At 44.5% G+C, this 24028-nt stretch overlaps 1 protein-coding gene across 2 annotated transcripts in view; it reads right to left on the bottom strand.

Moving 5' to 3' along the window:
• Positions 1-11238: 11238 nt before the first annotated feature.
• HAX1 (HCLS1 associated protein X-1) overlaps positions 11239-24028 on the bottom strand; it is a 58771-nt gene continuing 45981 nt past the window's right edge. Inside the window, exon 7 of one of the 2 annotated variants that reach the window (XM_063440426.1) lies at positions 11239-11390. In XM_063440426.1, the coding sequence (XP_063296496.1) occupies positions 11287-11390 (104 nt within the window). In that variant the 3' untranslated portion in view covers positions 11239-11286. Of the gene's footprint in view, positions 11394-24028 lie in introns of both variants that reach the window. The other variant, XM_063440425.1, reaches the window with a different exon arrangement.

The raw sequence follows: 24028 nt of genomic DNA, 5'->3' as shown, positions 1-24028 counted from the left end.
CATAATGCTAACGTAGTTATAATACAATACTATGTTATTCTGTGGGACAATAACTGGCTTATGTGTAATATATGAGTCGTGCTCTACAGACATAGGCTATGAGGAGTTAGATAGCTGGAAATTCCGCTAGGTCGTGCCTATGATGTCAGGAAATCTCGCTGAGCTGTCTTAACAAAAGATAAAGTTGTTATGTCAGGAGTTAATTAAGCATTAAACCACTGGGAGTTGGCTTCTACATATTTTGCAGGTTCATAAAGAAAAAACACAAAAAGAAACGGAAATATATAGTCTTCTTGAGTGAAGCCTCAGGCTTCAGGAGTTCAGGAGTTAATTAAGCATTAAACCACTGGGAGTTGGCTTCAACATATTTTGCAGGTTCATAAAGAAAAAATACAAAAAGAAACAGAAATATATAGTCTTCTTGAGTGAAGCCTCAGGCCTCTGAGTTTGGGTACTTAGGTTTTGTGGTAGCTCAGAACAGTCCAGGCTAAGGTTAAAAGTACCCTTGTGTGGCAGTGTGGTAGGCGCTTCAGCCTATACCCAACGCAGGAATGTCCTGGAGTTTGGCGTTAGAAGCCCTCTTGCTGGTGTCTCTGCATTGGGATTCGGCTCCTTCAGGAGGCTGTGGGGTGAACCCTTGTATTGCGACCAAGTTGGAGAGCTGGTTTATTAGTTCTGTGGACATTGCTGGATACAAGGCTAATCTCCGCTGTACAATAGCCGTAAGTACATCGTCCTCGCTGACCGGTGCAATAGGTTCAGTTACCTCCATGGAACTATCCATTTTGTCCAGCTCCACAAGGTCAGCCATCAGCTCTCTCTCCATTGGCTGTTACTGGCACTTCTACCACGACTCTCCAATAAATCCTTTAGTGTGGGTCTTTTCAGCCTGGCATACTGAGACTCCATTCAGCACTTGCTCTTTGGATAAAAGGACCATCCCGCCGCTGCCACTAATGTAACGGCTACCCAGGTAGTGAGAGGGTATCAGCCATTGGAGACGTCCTTTTCCCTGGCAAGCTGCTGCATAAAAGTAAAACTGGTATAATCCCATCCACGAGATCCAGAGGGAGAGTCAGGTTCAGCTGTAAAAAGAGCAGAGTAATAATCCAAAATAATCCCCTTTCAAGAACGAGACGAGGCTACGTTTTGAAGGGTCAAGAAGAACTGAGGACTGGGATACCCAGCCTGCTTTTTATTACAGTCAGGTACAAATAGAACACACCCAGGGGGAGGTTGAAAATAACCAATTACATACAAGGTTCAACCCACACATCCCCTCCCCTCAGATAAACAGTTAACATAATTATACTGTACCAATTTTTACCCAAGTTATAGATGTACCCCAAAAACAACACCGTTTGATAGTTCTTATTCAGGGGGACAACATATCCACAAATCAGTTCATTCGGATAAACGGTTCGGGAGTTATAGGGTTCCAAAGATTTGACCGACCGCACAGACCAACTAGCCGAAAACAGTACCATAAGTTTTGGCCTTGCGGTCGGTCCCCGTTCGTACGGTGAAAGGATATGAAATTCGTGCCATCCAGTCGAATCTCGGTGGTCGCCAGAATCCCCATAGTCTATTAAGTCTTTCTACCGAACGGCGTAACGTTCGGTAGTTTCAGTACGAATTTACCCGAGGTCTGGAGGACTCAGCGGTGTTCGCCTGTTTGCATATCCGTTTTTAGTTCCACGCGACCAAAGGCAAACACCGCTGTTCGTGCGCAAGATGGCCGCGAACACGTGTAAAGTCCCGAAATGGCGGCCACCCAGACACTGAGACAAAGGGAATGTTAAAAGACACGAATGGTTTATAATACCGAATCTCAGCAAGGCAGTTACACATTTTCCAGGTGTCCATAGTCTCTGTACAGCCCAATTAAAGAGCCAGAGACAGCATAATAAAAATCCATTAAGCCCAGATATAGTTTTTAAAGTGCAATTTGTCCCGGGACCATAGTCGCAGGGCAGGAGGTTAGCGATAAGCCCTCTCCAATGTCCAGTGGCAAAAGGCAGTTTGTCACACTGTTCGATTGTCGAACACCGTTCGACTCCCGTTGAAGAGTCGAAGTCCCAGAGAAGGTAAGTTTTCAGCGGTGTTCGTGCTGCCGCGTGTCCGATATGAGTTCCATGAACTCAACGACAAAACACAGCTGAACCCGTTCGACTAAATAAAATGGCTGTATCCGAAGTGCCACTTTGACTACTTCAAAAGTTAAAGTACATTGTGCCAAGTCCCAATAAGCACAATTAGTATATTTAATCACAGTAAATTAAAGGGGCCATAGTCACAGGGCAAACGGCTGGCAAGTAGTTTCCTCCAAGAACTTGTGGCAAACTCACTTGAAAAGGGGAGTTTGTCACAGTGGTCAAGCTCCGCCCCTGTGTAATCCTATTCATGAGTCTTATAGAAGACAAGATGGGCAGTCTGGGCGGTCTGTATGGAGTAAGGCCCTAGGTTGCCTTTCTACCCAGATGTAGAACTGGAGGAGATCTGAGCACATCAAACCTTATTCAGGTCCACCCATCGGGTCCGAAGAAGCATGCCACAGCATCAGCTGCTATTTTAACCCCTCATCTCTCTCCTTGTGTGGCAACCAAATTTAAATCCCTGTGCTATTTCATCTCTTCCATAAAAATTAAAAGAAGAGTGTAACGGATCACCTGGCACCCCGACTGGGTACCTCCGTTAATGGATGCTCCTAGTGCTTCCTGAGGACTCCAAGCACTCTGGCAGACACCACAATCACCGAATCCGAGAAACCTTTTAAATTCTCCCAAGCATATGAATGCTGTAGACCATTGAATAGGAACCATACGAATAGGCTTGTACTCCTAGCAGTCAACTGGAACAGCATGCAATAAATCCTTCCCCCCAATAATGAGACGACACATCACTTTGAGGGTAAAACAGGAACTCTGGACTGGCTCCTCCAGCCTGGCTTTTATTTCCAACTCACACATACAGGCCACACCCAGGGGGAGGCATAAAAGAACCAATGACATAGATGTTACCTCCCACACATCCCCTCCCCTTAGTGTGACACATAATCCCATTATGCATACAGTGTAAAATATACTTTTACACAACTTTCATAACTTTAAAACCATACATCACATTCACATAAAAATACATATCCACAATCAATCCATTCAGGGGAACAACATATTAAAAAATGGCATGAATCCGACCAGGGGTTCAAAAGTTACTAAAAGTATCTTTTGTTCCTTTCTGGCTGGCAGAAAAACATCCCCACAATGCACCCTGGTTTCCTCCCTTCTGCCCTGGAGTTAATTGGAGAAGTAATCCAATTACCCAGGACTAAAGGCAGACTCCATTAACCACATGGTTGCAAAACAACATAAAACACTTTAAAATACATAAAGTCACATTTACACATAACACACAGACATTTCACCTATCCCCAGATAGCTGGGATCTGCACGCACAAAACTACCGAATAGCGCGCAGATCCTACTCACACAGTACAATTGCCATGGAGCTAAAGTCTTTCCCATAGTCTTTCATTATATGAATAGGCTCCATGGTATGGCTATCTGGGGTATCACATTCCCATAAAGTCTGGTCCATAGTCCAAAGGCAAGAGGCGGGCAATCAGCCCCCTCCAAGGACACGTGGCGAGGTCGGTTTCGCCACAAAGAGCAACATATTTATCACATCACAGGAAACTGCCAATAGTGAACAGTTCTCTGTAGCGGCAGTGCCATCCTTAGTGCATTGAAGACCCCCTTTGAAATGAAAAATAATTTAAAATTGAGTATTTGAAAATAAAAGTGTTTTATCACCTACTATTTTGTATATTGTACGTGTTTTGTTAGAATGACATTTTTGTCATATTCATCTATTGTACAGCGATGCGGAATATGTTAATAAAATAAATAAATAATGCAGTAATTATTAATATAATAAGTCACCAAGTTATTTATCTAATTTGGGTCCTTGTTAAAGAAGGTCGAGATTCACCCAGCAGATGTGGCAAATTAACAATTTCAAAATGTTTTATAACTCATATTATTGGGTTTTTTTCCCCCACCTTATAAATAAAATAAACAGATGTATCTTTGATGTTTGAAATATTGATTCAGGTGAGAAAGAAAATGGTTTCTTAGTCTAACCTTTGCACCTATATTGCATGCTGCTTAATTAGCTGTCAGGAAGCAATTATAATCCCATTAGCCATTTTATTAGGGTCTGATTATCAGTGACGGGGCAGGGTATAAAAATGAATTGCAGATAAAAAATTATGGAATAAATAATAATTAAAGCCTTGACTATGTTACTAACTTATCTTAATAGCTAAATTGAACATTGTGGATCAGGCAGTTTTAGGGGTTACGTGACTAAGTAATCATGTACTGATCACTGATCAGTCAACATCTCCCTACAAGCATGGTTACATTGATTCAGATTAAGGACAGCAGACTCACAGTAACTGTATCACATATACCAGTACAGACTGGGGAGATTACTTTATTAACATAAACAGATAACATTCACCATGAGACGTGTAATGTCAGAGAGAGGAGCCTTACAACTCACCACAACTGTGATACAAACAACCATATGGTAGAGGGTCCATGGATCTAAGTGAATGTGACAATAAAACAGCTGCTGTAAGAGAGAGGCCAGATAAATATTAAGCCCATTATTCAATATCTGATATAATATGCAATAATTCTGAATAAACCTTCTCGAGGTCAGAGATGGTTCCTGGGAAAACAAATCCTACTCGTTGAAACAATTTGCCAACAAATATACACATAACGTAAATGTTTCAGATTTAACGTTTTAGCAATTAGGTCATTTTCAACTGAAATCAGTGGATAAACCCCATCGGGTGGGTTTTTAGGGCACCGGATAAGCCAGGTTTTCAGGCTGCTGGGGCAGTAGTGTAGCTGTAATGCTTGGATTTAAAAGGCACTGTTCAGGAAATACCTTTTGGAGGCAGGGCCTTTCATGCTACATAGGCACGTGAACAGGAGTGAACAACAAAAATAACAGGAAACAGCCCAGCTGATAATAAGTGTAGCAGAGCTCCCTGTACCCAGGCTACCTCCACTGAGGACCGCTTCCAAGCTGGAACTGCGGAAAACCTCAGCGCTTCTGCCCTTTCCCATCCAGGTAACTAGAAGACACATAGTTCTGGGAGTACAACCGATTTTAATGAGCCAAACTCAGCCTTTTATGCACAGATCCCAGCAGGGGGTCTCCATTGTATTCCTCGCAGGAATATCTGGGCCTGGGAGATAATTGCATTGAATACCAGTAAGCTAATTATCTCCCAGGAACAGAGAGGTAAACAAACATAAAAATACCCAAAACAGAAGGCAGAGCGTAACAGCCAAGACAAGCGGTCGCAAGAGCCCTGAGCTCTCGGGAAAAAGGGCCCAAAACAGCATACTACAGCCCTTCCCACGGGTACTTTTGAGTTACAGGAGACCCCCAAACTGCATTCACGATCATGGGGAAGAAAACTAAAAAGATATAGCCTGATAAACCCTGACCGGGGATGTCCATCGGCGACATGTAGCGACAGGCAAACAGCGAGCAGGAGTCTAAGATGGCGGCCCTCATGGGGGAATGTTCGGATTTCTCCGACATTCAGTCCACAGAGCTGGGCGAGGGGTACCTCCCTACACTGGCAGCTGCACTGCTGACTCCACTGCAGAACCCGCACAACGCTCCAGTCACAACAGGGGTTATGAAGGAGCTCCTAGCCGACCTGCAGTGGAACCTCATGGCCGACATCCGCAAGTACTTACAAGGCCTGATAGGCCGCCTGGGAGACCTAGAAAAGACCTCCACCGAAAGCGAGCAACAGATACAATCCCTGCAGACGGCTGTCCGAGACCTACAAAAACAAAACATAATAAATGAACGCCGCCTTGCAGCCCAAGAAGACACGCGGAGGTGTAATAACCTCAAAATCAGAGGGATTGCAGACACCGTCCCCGACGCGGTGCTACCACATATGGTCAGACGCCTGCTAGCTGCCTTGCTGACTTCACGACTGGCCAAACCCGTGGAAATAGAGGGGGTATTCCTAGTGCCCAAATCGTTAAAAGCGCCATCCACGACCCCAAGAGACCTTGTGGTCCAATTCCACAGCGGGAAAGACAAAATGGCGCTGTTGGCGGCATCCAGAGAAAAGCTACCTTACCACTTTTAAGAAATGGAGGTCAACTTTTACGCCGACCTCTCGAGGAGTACTTTGGCTTGGCGCAGGGAATTTCGGCCACTCACATCGGTACTACAGCAGCACAAAATCCGCTACCGCTGGCACCTCTCACGCTCCCTAACCATCTTCCATAAAAGACGTGACCCACACAGCCCGGGATACTGAGGAGGCAGCGGTTATTCTGCTCACTATGGGCCTCACCGGGACAGCCCAGACTGGGGACAACCTACCCAAGGTACCCAAACGCCAGCACCATTGGAACTCACAAACGGCGGTAGTGTTTGAGCCCCGACCGACTACTGCGGAGCCCTACGCCCGAGCCACCACTTAAAGGCAACGGAACCCATCTTCAACTGTTCACACCTTAGGACTGGGACATAGCAGCTAGACTCATCCTGCCGGGACTCGAGGTACACCTCACCACCCCTTAGAAGGACTGGCACTGTCTTCTCCTGCCCCTCAGAGCACCCCCCGCCCCCCCATGTGCTTGAAGGTGACCGGGGCACAAGAGAAACTCACCCTTAGCATGGACATACCAGACGATTGGAAGGGAAGGGAGAGCAAACGCTATCCAAGAGAGGCAGAGACAACCGACCACGGCCACACTCTAATGGTTATTTTGATTATTGTTTGTTTCTATAGTTAATATTTCAGCTGTGGAAACACAACCCTAGGCCTATTATCCCCCTTTGCTGACAACGCAACCCTCTTAAATACTGCCTCACGGAGCTTTCGCCACAGTCCAAACATACAGGCATAGGGCTGGCACCCTCACTACCTAGATCAGCGACTTCGTACATACATGTACCCACCTACTGCAGACACACACACACGGAAATGAGCAACGCTGGAGGTACTCACACAGCGTGAGGACGTCCAGCGACGCTCTAGCAAAGAAAATCTTTGCTAGAAATCAGGAAGTTCCCTCTAGTGGCTGTCTAGTAGACAACCACTAGAGGAGGAGTTAACCCTGCAATGTAATTATTGCAGTTTATAAAAAAATGCAATAATTACAGTTGCAGGGTTAGGAGTAGTGGCAGTTGGCACCCAGACCACTCCAATTGGCAGAAGTGGTCTGGGTGCCTGAAGTGTCCCTTTAAAGGAACACTATAGTCACCTAAATTACTTTAGCTAAATAAAGCAGTTTTAGTGTATAGATCATTCCCCTGCAATTTCACTGCTCAATTCACTGTCATTTAGGAGTTAAATCACGTTGTTTATGTTTATGCAGCCCTAGCCACACCTCCCCTGGCTATGATTGACAGAGCCTGCATGAAAAAAAAAAACTGGTTTCACTTTCAAACAGATGTAATTTACCTTAAATAATTGTATCTCAATCTCTAAATTGAACTTTAATCACATACAGGAGGCTCTTGCAGGGTCTAGCAAGCTATTAACATAGCAGGGGATAAGAAAATCTTAATTAAACAGAACTTGCAATAAAGAAAGCCTAAATAGGGTTCTCTTTACAGGAAGTGTTTATGGAAGGCTGTGCAAGTCACATGCAGGGAGGTGTGACTAGGGTTCATAAACAAAGGGATTTAACGCCTAAATGGCAGAGGATTGAGCAGTGAGGCTGCAGGGGCATGTTCTATACACCAAAACTGCTTCATTAAGATAAAGGTGTTCAGGTGACTATAGTGTCCCTTTAAGCAAGAACCCTCACACATAATATCTCAAGCTTGCACATTACCCGAGGATTCACCAACATTTTCTCACATGTTTAATAATCTTATTTCTGTTAACGCTATTGCTTAGAAATTGTGCACTGTATTATTCATGCCAAGTTGTACAAAGATGCACCACGGTTTCCTACAGCTATTGTGGCGAGGCAAACCAGAATGTTCAGTTATTTCATGCACTAACAAAAATAAAGAATATAAAAAATTAAAATTAAAAATACCCCAAACCATAATAACATTACAATAACCCCACAAATAATACATTGTTAAATAGCCCTGATCTGAGCGCCCAAGTTGTCCCAATAACTCTCAGATCCATGCAGTGTAGGTTAAACGCCACCGTGTTTAATTTCTAAACAGCCGCACACGTGGTCCTATGCCCAAAATAGTTCAAGGACGTTTGGTGCTTTTGCTGTTCAAATTTCGGTAGCTCCTGCGGCCGCAATACAGGGTTCTCCACCCGGCTCTTAGGTAGCATTTTTTACCCTTAGTCTCAGACACTTTCCCTTCAAAAAGAGCTCTCCTGGCGGATTTCAAAGTGGTTCAAAACTGCAAACCAAGTTGTCCGCGAACCGCGCGGTCACCTCATGCCGAAAACAGTTCCATAACATTTGCAGCTAAGTATCGCTGAGGGGACCGGGAACCCACAAAGTCCTCATGCTGAATTTAGTTCCATAGCGGTTGTGGCTAAGTACCGCTGGGACTATTCGTGGGTTTGGTTCATGCGAAAAGCCGCCAGAAAGCCAGCATTCGGGCAAGAGGCCGGCTTCTACACTCCTCCAGGAGTCCGTGGCAAACATACGTGGGAAGGAGCGTTTGTCACAGTGAAATTTCACAAAATATAGTGAAATATAAATATATAGGTGTGTAATAGATGCACATCAGAACATATCAGTATGCAGAATCTAAATGCAGTAATAAAATGTCAATTTATTCACATGTAAAAAAGAAAAACATGTCAGAGTAATACTGCATAGAAAAGATTAAAGGACCACTATAGTGCCAAGAAAACAAACTCATTTTCCTGGCACTATAGTATTAATAGGGTCGTCCCTCCCCCTCATGGCCCTCCCTCCCTCCCTCCCTCCCGCCAGGCTGAAGGGGGAGGAAGGGGTTAAACACTCACCTTTCTCCAGCGCCGGGCTCCCTCGGCGCTGGGGACGCTCCTCCTCCTTTGGACGTCATCGGCTGAATGCGCATGCGCGGCAAGAGCCATGCGCGCAGTCAGCCCATAGGAAAGCATTCTCAATGCTTTCCTATGGACGCTGGCGTCTTCTCACTGTGAAAATCACAGTGAGAAGCGCAGCAGCGCCTCTAGCGGCTTTCAATGAGACAGCCACTAGAGGCTGGATTAACCCATATGTAAACACAGCAGTTTCGCTTCAAACCCCAGTAAGGTGGCTTGAGACGCTAGGCAATCGATGTTTGCAGAGTGGGAGCACGAAGTTGCCGCTTTGTGCAACTTTCCCTTTCAGGCGCTGGCTCAGCCCCCTCCACATATATGGTTTTTACCAATTAAAAGAAAAATACATATTAAGCTGTCAAGGACACAAGAGGTTTACATAAGTTCCGTTTAAGACGGTAATGACTGTGGCAGACAGGATGCAAAAGATGCATCCCCTCTCCACCATAGACAATAGAAAGAGTGGCTAGACCAAACTGGGTCATTCTAAATTAATTGTATGGTCATAAAAGAGAATTCAGAGGTTTTAACAGGGTAGGCACATAAATAGATTTATTGAAAAAATGAACACAAAATAAAATCTACACTATTTCGGCCAACGGGCCTTAAATTACGTATGGATTACAAAGACCCATTGGAGGTTGAGGTCCTCCACCACAGGGAACCAGGCCGGGCACTGGATCTAAAGGGACTCTAGAGTCACCAGAACAACTAAAGAGTATTTGTTCTCGTGAGTATAATCATTCCCTTCAGGAATTTTCATGCAAACACTGCCTTTTCAGAAAAAAGGCAGTGTTTACATTGTCCCCTAGGGGATACCTCCAGTAGCCACTCCTCAGATGGCTACTAGAGGTGCTTCCTGGGGCAGTGCTGCACACTGTGACTGACATTCACTGTCTCCACCCTCTGCATTGAGACACTGAACTTTCCTCATAGAGATGTATTGATTCAATGCATCTCTGTGAGGAGGTGCTGATTGGCAAAAACAATGTTTGGCCCCACCCACATCCCACCTTCTTGACGATTTCAGCCAATTGGTTTGGTTAAAAAAACGTATATTCTGATGAGGTCACCAAGGAGGCGGATCAGGGGGAGGATAAAAGGGGGGGGGGGGAGGGGAAGCAACCTAAATGGTGGTTTTAACACTATAGGATCAAGAATACAGGTTTGTGCTCCTGACCTTAACCCCTTAAGGACCAAACTTCTGGAATAAAATGGAATTATGACGTGTCAGACATGTCATGTGTCCTTAAGGGGTTAAAGTGTGTTCCTTTAATTTTCATTTCTTTAGATTGCCATACCATGTTGTCTTGAAATGTGAAATATATGGTCTTAAGTTCATGAAATGACAACAAACAATTAAACAGAACTCATTGGCATAATCATGTTAAAAGGCAAGGGGGAAAGGGATACACCTCGCCTGCTTCAAGTGCTAATTGGGAAGTGCTGAGTACCAGGCAGTATATTCAAGGATGTTTGGGATGGTAGATAGTAACAAAGCAAATAAAGGTAGGGAATATAGTATTTCCATGTTGCTATACATTTTTTTTAGCCATTAGTTCGTAATTTCGTAAATTATATACATCCAATCCATCTTCTAGGTTTACATATTTGTTCAAGGTTTCCATCCACTCCATAGATTCTCAAGTCCTTTATTTCCTCATATATATATATATATATACATATATATAATTTGCATCGAATGTGGATGTTGGTTGGTTTGTGGCACTGACCTCGGCAAGAGAGGGTGGTTTTGAGAGAAGTTAGAAACACAGGAGGAGGGAGACGGAGACTTGCCGGGGGGGGGGGGGGGGGGGGAGCCGTATTATTCTATAAAGTGTTTTTCTTCTTCTTGCCAGTTTATCACTGCATTTGGATTTTTTTGTACTGGTATGTCATTCTAGTGTACATTATTATTTTTTTCACACAAATCTATATAGGGATATATCACTATAGAGTGTACTTACTATCCACTGGGTTGTTTCCTGTTATTTATATTTTGTTTGCACTTATTAAATAACTCGCCTATGTGTATTTTATTCATTTGATAGAACTTCTGTAGCGTTTCCATAGCTGTGGAATAATAAGGTTTATACTGAGGTAGTATGTAGGATATTTTAAAACCAATTACTCAGAACCCAGAATTCAGTCAGTTTATGAGAGACATGTATGACTTTTATTTTTGGGATAAATAATGATAAAAAGAAATAAGGCCTTCACTGTGAGAACCACCTCTGGAGTATTCTGCGTAGAAGCGTTTGGGAATCAGATATATCGAAGTTTTCATGGAGATGGTCACGTGCAGCATCCAGTTGATCGCCTGCTGTACAAGTTAGAAAATAAATACTATAAGAATCTGCAATGTTAACGATAATAATTTATAGTAAATGTTTGGTAACAAATTTCCTAAAGGAGAACAAAATGTAAAATATTGATAATACTGTGGTTTGCCAATGCAACAATTTTTAACATTTTGAAGTGGAAACTTCTATTTTTAGTTTACATCAATACAAAATGACCACTCTACTGCTCATCAAAAAGGGGAAGAGAATTGTGAGCCACTATGGGATTTAAACACGTGTAAAATTTCTTATAGACGACCGTACATTTAAACAGTGACACACATTAATCATATTAAAATGTTATCTGAATGTAAGTGTACAAGCAAAATGGCTACTCTCTAAATATGAGGACATACGTTTAATTTGAAAGCATCTTATCAGGAAGAATACATTAATGTTTTTTTTCCCCCACCTATGTCCTGATGGCGTGTATAATGCAATGCTACACCCTTAAGTTTAGCACATACAAGGAAAGCAAAACATTAATAATCTATGGCAGGTGTACATCTGGGGATTGCCTTCAGCTTGTCTGTAGTGGTCCCAGTGTGTTTACTGCTGTAGAGTATATACATGTGCTCTAACGGTGGATAGTCTTCTCCTGTATCAAAGATGGCCTACAGATTGAAAGCCCACTAATTGGGCCCTCTACCTTTTGTATTATTCTGTTTCAGGGATCAAGTCCTGGGGGAAAAAAGTGTGGGAACTCACCACCCCCCCCAAAAAATAATAATTATACACTAGTATGCATATATAAACGCGTGCACACACACACACACTCACAGACAGACACACTCACATACACTCACAGAAACACACAAATTATTCATATGTTTAATATTTACAAATGTCCACCCAGCCTATCGACCTGGAGAGCTGGCGTGGACCTGTCCCTGGGGTCCAATGGGGCTTCAGTGCGGTGGGCGGCAGAGTTCCTGACAGATGCGGCGAGGGAGCTGTGTTCTCTCTGATCTGCTCCCTCGCAACGCGCGGGCGGTCTACAGATGCCGGGAGCCAGAATATGACGTAATTACCCTGTTCTAGCAATTTTATGTTTATATCACCCTATCTCTATCTATTTTGCTGCTCTATTTTTGCATACAGCCATAGGAGGATATAGCCAATTTTCACTATTTAGTGAACCTCTCCCTGCTCTAAACACAATTCTCCCTAGTGCTGGGTCTTAGCAGCAGTAATTAGGTTGAACATCAACCATATAGTTCTTTATTGCTACGTGAGACCATCGGAGTCAGAGCAGGCAGTGGCTTTTTATTGTATTTTATTTTGCCACCCAGCGATAGACCACATTGTACTTTACTGTATAGGAATGCAATAAAGTTACTAGTATTTTTTGATACATGTGACAACAGTTTCAAGCTGTGGGGCATTAGACATCCAATACATTAGAACACTTGGAAGGAAGCTATTTAGCTGCTAAGTATTATTTTGTTCTATTTATGCACACATATCAGCATTGAGTCTCCCCCCCCCCAGTTGGGGCTACTCTCCCTTCGTATCAATTACATTATATTCTTAGGGTCCAAGCCCGTAGGTGGAGCTGATACCACTATACTGACCTTGGTCTCTAGTCCAACCAGTTTGGATATAGAGGCAAACCTTATTTTTCTTTTTATTTAAAATTAAATACAGTAATGTTTTAAGAGTGATTTTTTTACAGTATACATTAGCCATTTAATCTTCATTGCCTATGATTTATTTTTTTTAGTTGTTTTTACACTGTATCACTCATTTCATCGTTGTTATCCAACTAAGTGGTTTCATTATATGACATAAGAAGTGATCCCTGCAACCCAACCAAGTCCTACCATCTCCAATGCAGCAATCTTTTCGCATAATTCCCAGTGAGCTAATTTGCTGCTGGATTCTACATCTACGTATTTAGAGAGGACATAAAAAGAGCAAGCAATGTCCCAACATATTCCAAACCAGCAGACAGAGCCATCTTCTATAAGTCTCACTATCCATCTTTCAGATTCGCAGCAAGACTGAAATGCGGTGGATTAGGGGCCAGGGTTGTGCTGAAACAGTAAGAAGATAGGGAAATACACACAGACAGCACATATCAAATTAAAAAGGAGGACTTCTTGACTGATTGACTTAATTTAATGACAATCAAGTTAAACCAAAGTCCCACATTTCCTGCTCTCAACCCCTTCCCCTTTATCCTCCCCCTTTCATACTTCCTTATGTCCTTATCCTTTGGAAAGATTGTAAAATTCCATGAAAAAAATATATATATATTAAATCTTTATACAAGTCAGGCAAGTGTAATAAAGAACATTTAGAGAATAAGCAGTAGAAAAACACAGTGCCTATTTTACAGCTCTATAAAATCACTAGTAAAACCATACCAGATAAGAAAAATAACCTTTAAATATGGCAAGATAACAGAGATCGCTAGTGTAGAGCATAAACAACAACAAGAATATTGGTTAAAAAAAAAAAAAAAAAAGGATTAGTTTAGCCCAACTGGTTCAGAAGTTAAGCAAACGGTTATGAAAAAAACAAGTCAAAAAGAGAAAAAAATAAAAAGAAAGATCAGGAGGTAGAGAGTGAGAAATCCCCGCTTCAAGGAACATAGACCTCAATTTAATCTGTTTTTCAAATGATTCAATACTGCTAGAAAACATTTTTAAATTGATTTATCTGTACAAAACCACCATTAACCCCTTAAGGACCAAACTTCTGGAATAAATGGGAATCATGACATGTCACACATGTCATGTGTCCTTAAAGGGTTAAAGTCTATGGGATTTTTTGCAGACAAAATCATTTTTAAATGTTTTTTCAACAGTATAGAATCATTTGGAAAGAGTATTAAATTGGGCCATAATCCATTTGAGGAATCTAAACTATGAAAATAAAATTAAGTGTGATGAACTATGGCAGTCAGCTTGTCCATAAGTATATTATCTTTAATTTGGTGATGACCTTTTCCATAGGTGGGGGTTAGACACTCAACCAAACCTCTATAAGGGCCCTACAAGCAGCGAACACTATTTTACAAAGGAGAGAATCGAGTGGTTTAAAACAGTAAAAAGGACCATGGGTTCAAAGTGAAAAGCTTATGTAGGTCCTTTCACAAAGCCAGTGTAGACCTTTAGCATAGATTGGGGCAGCCCAAGGGCAACTCCGCCAAGGGATGTGGTGTGCAGGCTCCACTACTTCAACTGTAAGAACAAAATACTAGAGGCCCTGAGACACTCCCAACAACCGCTCCTATACCGGGGCACCCCTATAGCTATATACCCGGATCTGTCTTGGATGACACTGCAGGAACGCAGGGCGTTGAAACCCATCACGGGTCAACTGCGGGCCAGAAATCTCAGATACTGCTGGGGCTTCCCCTTTGCGCTAACTGCCACATACCAAAGGGCTTCACACACCATCTCAGGCCCACAGGATGTGCCGGCTTTCATAAGAGCACTGGACTTGCCGGAGACTCGTATCCCCGACTGGTATGGCCCCATCCCACCACCAAATGCCCCCAGAAGCTACCACAACGTAACCGCTGGCAGCAGACCCCGAAGAAGAGACGAATGGGAACCTCCAAGGACTCGTCCGGTCATGCTGCTTAGATCACTAGCTACATGCTAAAGTCCTGACACTCACCGCACCTCCAGTTTGTTTCTGTGGACTGCCGCGAGCCGATACTCCTTCCCCAGCATTGCACGGCAAAGGATCCTTACCTGTACTTTACCTTACCTCCTAACAGCCGTAAAGCAGCGCTGCTCTATAGAAGCCGATGACCACATGAACGGCAGGCTCCCAGACGAAACACTTTGATCTGGACTAAATCTCTGGTCACGCAAGTATCCAGCGAGAGAGGGACAAGGACTGAGGTAACCCCCGCCCCCATATACCCACCGCCCTTCTCCCATCTCCTCCATACCCTTGCCTCTCCTTTCATCTGTCCCGGCCTCTCTCTCCTAAACACACATCCCGATTCTATATCCTCATCCTTGAGCCATTTCTGAACGGGATTTGGGCAAACCCACTCATTCGTGGCATTACCGTGCAACAAGCGAAATATAAAATATCGGCATTTGCCGACGATCTTCTATTTACTATTCAAGCACCCGAATCGTCACTACCTCCCTTGATGGAGGAAATAGCCCTTTACAACACACTCTCAAACTTCCAGGTCAACTTCTCGAAGAGCGAAATACTACCACTGAGAATGACCCCGCAGACACGTACACGCCTAACGTCGACATTCCCCTTAAAGTGGGCAGACAGATCCATCGTATACCTGGGTGTGCACCTGTTGGGTAACCTACCGTCTATATTCGACTTGAACTACGAACCTTATTTCACTCTATCTCCAAAGACCTGCAGGTCTGTCAAAAACCACACTTTTCTTAGCTTTGTAATATAAACATCCTTAAGATGACTACTTTAGGGAAAATGCTTTACCTTTTTCAAACCCTACCTATAGCCATACCCAAATAATTTTTTGCCAAGCTTAAACGCCTCGTCACCCCTTTCATCTGGGTGCATAAGCAGCCCAGGATCTCATACGAGGTGCTAACCAGACAAGTCCTGGGGAGGTTTAGGCTTACCACATGTGGAGCGCTATTACCACGCTACAATGCTAACAAGAGTATATGAATGGGAACAAAAACCATCGATCCACCAATGGACACACTTAGAGGCCGATCTACTCAAAGTCCCCATACACACAACCCCATGGCAAAAGGCACATCCGGGGGGGCGGGGCCTGACCGCAGAGCCGAGCGGTCGACATCCTTGTGAGCTCCTGCAGGACTCCGCTGTTTATCCAGCTTTCCCTGACCCAAGCGTGACTTAAGCGGGCCGATAGAGCCAGCAAACAATGGGGAATGCCGAGAGGAACAGAATGCTACCCTCCAAGCAGCGAAACGGGAGTTTTCTGCCCGACGACCATCGGAGGCCTAGTCAGCAGGCGGGAGCAGGAGAGACGGCCGCTCTCCCACCGCCAAGACTGGGGGCTTCGCTGCGGACGGACCCCTGTCCCCCCCCCCTGGACCGGCGGGGGTCATCCCGGTCCTCCAGCATAGGACACATACCTCTGGGACACAGACCCGGGCCACGCCGCCATGACAGCACCACGAGGCCTGGCCTGGCCAAGATGGCCGCCGACAGAGCGGTGCCTCTGCAACAGCGAGGGGATGAGGACTGGGCAGCGGCATTCAGGGCCAAGTTCGACGCGATCTGCCAGCGCTTCTGGGACCGCGTCGAGGCTGGGAACCCACGATCCGTAAAGGTACCTGCCTCAGCGACACGAAGCCGATGCGCCCCCCTTAATACACTGGTGGGCCACCCGCATTCAGCACAAGCACCGCGAACGCGGTTCAAAGAAATGCAGATCAGAAGGATAAAGCACAGACCAGGTGCATCCAACATGAACCCGCCACATAAAAGCCGGGCACAGGCGCCACTGAACCGGGTGAGAAGATCCTGCAGACCGCCCGTTACAAAGAGGGACCCCAACAGACCGCAAACTATATGGCGCCCCCACCAGACAAAACCCCTGCCGACACCATCCATCAACCGAACAGACCTGAAGGGCAGAGACACTAGGACACTGGGTACACATCCGACAAAGTACAACTCCTCACCACAAACAGGACCGGAAAAGCCACGGCAGAATAGCGCCCGCAGGTACAAGACCCACCCCTGGCGGCTGATACCGCTGACTACGCTGAAGGACCTTAACACCTTCCCTGACCGTGCAGAGTCCCTGCTCGATACCCTCATGCTGGACAGGTCGGTATGTCAGGTGGGCATAGGATGAAGGGACTGACTTAGAGGAGCACTATCGCCACTGGCAGCGACTCACAGCCAGGACACCCACCTCGCAATATGTGTTCCTATTGAACTGTCAACGACAAATCTTCTTTAGCATTACTCGACCATGCATGTTATTTAGTTCCACGCAGTATGTTTAGCATATGTCTAGTTTAACTGAACCACCTGCACTAGCCTGCCTAAATAACCAGCGCAATGTACTCTATTTTATATTTCACCAGCAGGACACGTTTATTAAGCTCAGTTTCTCTATTATTATTTACTTTAATCTTTTATTTTTTTGCTTGTAATGCGCTACGAACACAAGCTTGTCTAGCCTAACATTTGTAATCTTACCTAATATTGTTAAACAGCCTGTTATTTTCATTTTAAAACAAAAATGTGCAGACCTCTCATGCCACTGCTAATCCTATGTTTAACCATTCATGCACGCTGTTGTGGCGTACGTTTATGCTTTGTAATCACCTGCACGACAAAAATAAAGAATTAAAAAAAAAAAAAAAAGGCACATCCGTCGCAACTGCTCCGGGACCAGGACACACATCCTACGCTAACACCTACACTCCAGACGTGGGATAGAATACGTGAAAACTAGCCATACACGATGGATCACCAATGACCCTCAGGTTCCTCACAACGGGCCATAAAAATTACGTAAGCACCATAAAGTGTACGGACACACATGGCCTCACCCCAAACTGCCCCCTCCCGCCCAGGAACCTAGAGCACAAGAGATCCATTTAGCTCAATGTCTATACTACAACCCTCCCCGAACAGGTGGAAATATCTGCCAGGGGAAAATCTCCCGAGAGCGCACTCAAGAAATGCACCGAAGTCATACCAGGGAGAAAATCAATGTTATGCGAAATAGAAGAGAGAGTGATGAGGGGAAGAGTTGTAATTTATGACCTTAATCTGAAATTGGCATAGAATTAAGTACAGAGGGCTTTGAAAATGTAAGGGAGGGAGGTACTACTTCAGAGGTCAGGAAACAAAAGACTGGACTCCAAATCAACCTAGCGCCTACAATCAATCCGATAATGCCAGACCTGAACGTGAGACAACAGTGCTGCAATATAGTAAGAAATGAAGATAGGTAATCTCAACCCCCATCATAGTTTAGGACAATAGATAACTGCCTTAGAGACCCTGCACCTAGATCCCTGTCATACAAAATTATCAATAGCTGGCTGAATAGATTTGAAATCAATGATACACAATGGAACCAGAGTCTGAAATAAATATAATCGTTTAGGGAGAAGGTTCACCATCACGCTATGCACTCTATTCATGTTTCCAAATCCCTCTTTAATAAAACAAAGTTTGCAGAGTAAATCGGCACAGGAACAGAAGTAATATGAATACATACATAGGGTATGGCAAAGTAGGTGATTTAGTAAAGGTCAGACAAACGTTGGGATAGAATAACAAGGACATGAATAGCAAGCACAACTGATTTATGAAGATTAACTACACACCCTGTCAGCGATGGAAATTTGTTTAAAATGTCAAATAATGTGAGATGGGATGTATCTAGCCGGGTAAGGGTAAAAACACCAGGGTAATACCAGAAAAAGAGCCAGGCTTATCTTGTTGGTTTGGGGGTTCTTAAGAAAGGGCAAGTAAAATGTAAATAAAGGACTTCCCTGACTAACGTGAATAGGGCACAAAGGAGAACCAAGAATTACAAATGTTGGCTCTTGGATAATTAGACAAAGCTGAGAAAGCTGTATTAAAAGTGGATGGAATTGTAAGTGTTGGAGCAGGACAAAAACAACTTGCCATTCTACCCAGTCATTCTCCGCATCTAAAGACAGAAGCAGAGGAGGCACCCAACACTGCCCGGCATACCATGACAAATCATTATTCTGTTCTTGTAAGTTTGTCCACCAGGAACAAAGTCCTCCTGGTCTGGGTGGATCAAGTCTTAAAGAAACTGATTAAGCCGAAAAGTCAAACTCTTTGCAAAGTTCTTTGCGTCTGTGTTAACAAAGTGAGTGTTTCGGCACTGGATCAGACTTGACCAGGCAATGTTTGTACATATGATAAAAAGAAAAAAAAAAACCAATCTATTGTGATTTACTGTCCTTTTAGATGTAAAGGACTACTTTTGTAGAAGAAATAAAAGTAAGCTGCTATATTCAGCAAAGAGGTATATTCTTCATATATTCCCAGTTGAACTCAGATGCAACACAAGAGAAAAGAAAACAACTCGACCCAGACTGGACTCCACGGTAATTGAGAACGCATGAATGACATACACTGCTAGCCTGGCTGCTACCAAACATCAGCTGTTACGGATACATCTTCCACTGCAGTTGAGTTTTAGTCATAGAATTCTACAGCCGTTCTCAAAAAAAAAAAAAAAAATCACTACTGTTTTGTCAGTTGTTTGGGCATGACCTAGACATAATGCTGTCTTGGATAGTTGGAAAAAGTAAAAATATGACTTTACTTTCAATCATTTTGATTTCATGGCTGTAATCCATGTGAAAATTAATTTATGGTCCTGATGGACCTTGGAAAACAGGGCTCCAGTAGGAAAGCCTTATTTATAAGCTAGACTAGTATTTGCATGTTCCACCTGATGGGAAATAGGAGGACACATGGTGTAATGTTTCCATGGATTACAGTCAGGAAAAGAAAATGATGATAAAAATAAATAATAATTTGAAGGAACGCAAGATGTCAGAAGTGGCCCAAGTGGCACAGTCAGGAGAAGAGTGCATGACCCACAACATGTTTAGAATGTGGAATGGTAAGTAAAGCAGAACAGACATGATTGTAAACTGGGTGGGGACAAGATATATACAGAATATAGTGTTAATCGGTTTAGTTCTTTTTTTTTTTTTTGTCAATCTTTCTTTTATTAAGGCCCGGATGAAGGGTACAGAATAAAGAAAGGGAAATGCAAGGCTTTTCACAGAGTAGGGTCGATACAACGATAGCACCGTTAGATACATTTCCACATTATTTTCAATGCCTCATTTTTATATTTTTGTGAGTCGCTTAGCGTACATTTATCTTAACTAAACATAAAACATGACTAAGTAGTTGTATATATATATAACAAGAAGTGGGCAGGCTATTAAACACTGTTGATTGATCTATATCGGAGTTCCAGTGAAACTCGTGACACTCAAGTAACCATAACTAAGATTCATCAAAGTGTTATATTAGCATGTTATCTCAATGTATGGCTATTGCCGTCTGAAGCATTACAAGAAAGAAGTACAGTGGGCTATAACCCGCAAACTAGGGGCTATGACTAGTAAAGCTTGTTCTGATGTCGCTATGTATCTTAGGACAATATACAAGAAAAGAAAGCTAAGTTGCTAACTGATTAACGGAACGATCTATAAATCTAAATAAATTAAAGAAGAATAGTATTGTGACTATTGCTGTGGTGATCATCAGCTGGAACAAACGAGTTATCCATTTCTATGTAGAGGGGCACAGGGAGGTTTCAGCGCTTAGTAGATGATCCCCTTGTTGGTAGTGAGGGTGTCTAAATATTAAGGACAATTAAGCACCATATACCATACATAAGGAAACTTAAAAATATGATGAAAAATCAAAAAATAAGAACAACTATGGTCCAGACTATTTGTGGAAAAATACCAGTATAGTGGGAGATCGAAGGTCTGCATAACCTGAGTGTATCTTAGGAGCTTATCAGGGAGAGGAGAGTACTGGAATAGGGGACCTTAGCGGTTAGTCTGGATTGCTGGTTGTCGTCTGTTAGCTGGGGGTCTAGTGTATTCCTTAACCGGAGGGGACTCCGGGGGGGAGGGTGCTAGGAAGTAGGCCTACGTGGGGCCCTGTCATGGACATCGCTATTAGTAGGGCTATGGTGGGCACAGACTTTTTCCGGGGCATTCGTCTAATCGGTGCAGTGGGGGTAGAAGTGGGGGTGTTCAATATGAAGGTCGGGTCAAAGGAGTACTAAAGTCTCAATCTATGGCTGAGGTGTGATTCCCTATGTCACTGCTCCATGTTCATGTCGGGGGACAAAGGGGGTGACGTTGTCAACGTCCCATGTCCCACTGGTATCTTGGGCCTTCCGCACTTGCGGGGCGTCTCCTATGCCAATCGCTGTCAGAAAGGTGCTGGCCTCCGCCACATCGGTGGCCTTGAACTGGGTGCCTTCTTTAATTACTGTGAGTGATCGAGGGGCAGTCCATCTATACGTTATCCCTTCTTCTTGTAGCCTTTGGGTGATGGGTTTCATGGTCTTTCTCCATATTAGAGTGGTGCGTTGAAGGTCTTGGAAGAGTGAGATCTTGTGGGTCTCAAAGTCCATAGGTGATTTATTATGGATAGCTCTCATCAAGGCTTGTTTGTCTTGCCTCGTTCCGCATCGCAGTATAATGTCCCTGGGTGCTGCAGGCGGCGCCCTAGTGGATTTTGCAATACGGTAAGCGCCGTCATGTGTGAATGGCTTCGCCTGTTTTGCTGGGAGCAATGTAGTTATTAGGCGTCTTATGAGGTGCGGTAATTCCTCCGCTGTTACTGCTTCTGCGACCCCTCTGATCTTTATATTCTTCTGGCGGGACCTTTCATCCAGTAAGTCTAGTCTCAGAGACATGTGTGAGTGTTGCTCTTGTAGTTTCGTTACGGTGTCCCTCACCTCTGCCAGGTTGCTTTGCAGATCAGCTATGTTTGTGTCAGATGCCTGGATGCGGGCAGTGACCGCCCGTACCTCGGTCCGCACTGCTGCTATGTCTGCGGCAAACAGTTTTTGGATTCTGTCGAAGAGGTTATCAATGTCATGTTTTGTTGCAGGTTCAGTGTTGGCTGGGGTTTGTGGGGATGGGGGCCCTTCTGTGGGTGGTCCCTGTGTATTTTCACTCACCCCTGCTGTCATCTGGTAGCTATAGGCCTCTGGTTCGGCCTGTTCCAGCTCTTTGGGCCTGGGTGTGCGTTGAAGCAGCTTGCCGATGCCCTGTGAGTCATGAGGAATGGGTGCCTGAGATTTGTGGGATTTTTTGCCCATCTCTTCTGGCTCTGGTGCCTGCGCTTGCTGTTGTTCGGGTGTAAGCCAGTCTGTATCCCACCAGGCCGCTGTTGCATGCGGCCTGTATTTCTGGCTGGCCGCGTGGGAGACCCTTGGGGGCAGACGTTTCTGCTTTGCACCCTGTTGAAAGAAAGGCATCGATGTGTGCCTTATGCTCTCCTGGAGCTGATTCTGGTCGCCCCGGTAGTCGGGGTGTGCTCGTTTAGACGTTATTCGCTAGTTTCGTTGCTGGATTAGCGGAGCTCCCGAAATGGCGTCTGTGCCGTTTGCCCGCTAAGCCCCGCCCCGGTTTAGTTCTTTTAATTCATAAAAACGTATTTAAAAAGAGAGGGCAAGAAATAGTATTTAAAATGACTGTTATTCCAGGAGAATGTTGCTCTTTATCTCTTTTTCTGCTTCTCTTCTTTCTTTTCCCTCTCACCCTTCTCACCCTCCCCCCCTCCCCCCCTCCCCCCTTCATGAGAATCCCTTTGGGAGGGGACGCTGATATAATTTGCTGTGACTTAATACTCTGCCCTGGCCCATGGGGTTTGGACGGCTGTTCTTCGGTACCATTTTATTTATTACTCCTTTTTCGCCGGTCCCTGGCGAGAATGGTTGGTAGGTTGGGCCTCCCCCTTGATCAGCAGCAATGCCCCTGAAAATATTATCCTTGAACGTTAAAGGCCTAAATGCACCAAGTAAACGTCGCCTTATGTTTAGGGAACTTAAGCGCATGAACCCGGATATAGCATTCCTGCAGGAGACACATATACCGACTTCAGCGAAGTTTGCTCTCAGGGATCATACCTTTAGGTCTGTCCACGAAGCAAGGGCATTAAACAAACGGAATGGGGTAGCGGTGCTTGTACACCATAGATGCCTGTTCCGAGTGGGGACTGTTACAGCTGACCCGGGTAGGCGCTTTATATTAATATCGGGAAGTCTGTATTCTCATACCATTCATCTCCTGAATATTTACGCCCCCAATGACCCCTCTGTAGACTTTTGGGACAACATGACCCAGGTGGTGAACGGTTTACCTCACGGCATGGTAATTGTAGGGGGAGACCTTAATGCTGCACCATGCCCTGCTGTGGACAGAGGCCTACGCAGTGGACTCCCGAGGTCACACGGGAGAGGTAGCCAAGACAAATTGTTTCGTTCCTTTTTACACCGTACAGGCCTCATTGACATCTGGAGAGCGCACCACCCTGATAGCCGTGACTATACCTTTTACTCGGCGCCCCACGATACTTACTCTAGGATAGACTTATTCCTAGTTAACTCCTATTCCGCATCCAGAGTTTCAGGTACTGCGATCGGCTCTATTACTTGGTCGGACCACGCTGAGGTCACGCTAACTTTGGATAAGTTGTGTGTGGCTTCTCCATGGTCTTGGAAACTAAACACTTCCTTATTGCAAGACCCGGCCGTAGTAGAGACTGTTCGCAGGGAATTGCTAGAATATTTCGCAAGGAATGCGGCAGCTGGCATTCGACCGGCTACTGTGTGGGCCGCACATAAAAGCGGTTATTAGGGGTATATTGATTCGCGAGGCCTCTCTGAGGAAGAAGCATAAATCACAACTATTGTCATCGCTATTGGAGGCACTGGGGAAAGCGGAAGAAAAGCATAAGGCTATCCCATCACCAGGCACTCTGTCGGACGTTCGAAACCTAAGATCCTCGGTTCCTGACGCACTCATAGACGATACCGCCAGAGCTATAACATGGTCCAAGAGGACCTTTTACGAAAAATCTAATAAAATGGATACGCTGTTAGCCAGGTCTCTCCGCCCGAGACAGGGGC

This window comes from Pelobates fuscus, chromosome 13 (assembly GCF_036172605.1).
Source record: "Pelobates fuscus isolate aPelFus1 chromosome 13, aPelFus1.pri, whole genome shotgun sequence".
Taxonomy (NCBI): domain Eukaryota; kingdom Metazoa; phylum Chordata; class Amphibia; order Anura; family Pelobatidae; genus Pelobates; species Pelobates fuscus.
Note: the sequence above shows the minus strand (reverse complement) of the source record. Positions and strands in the feature narration are given on the sequence as shown.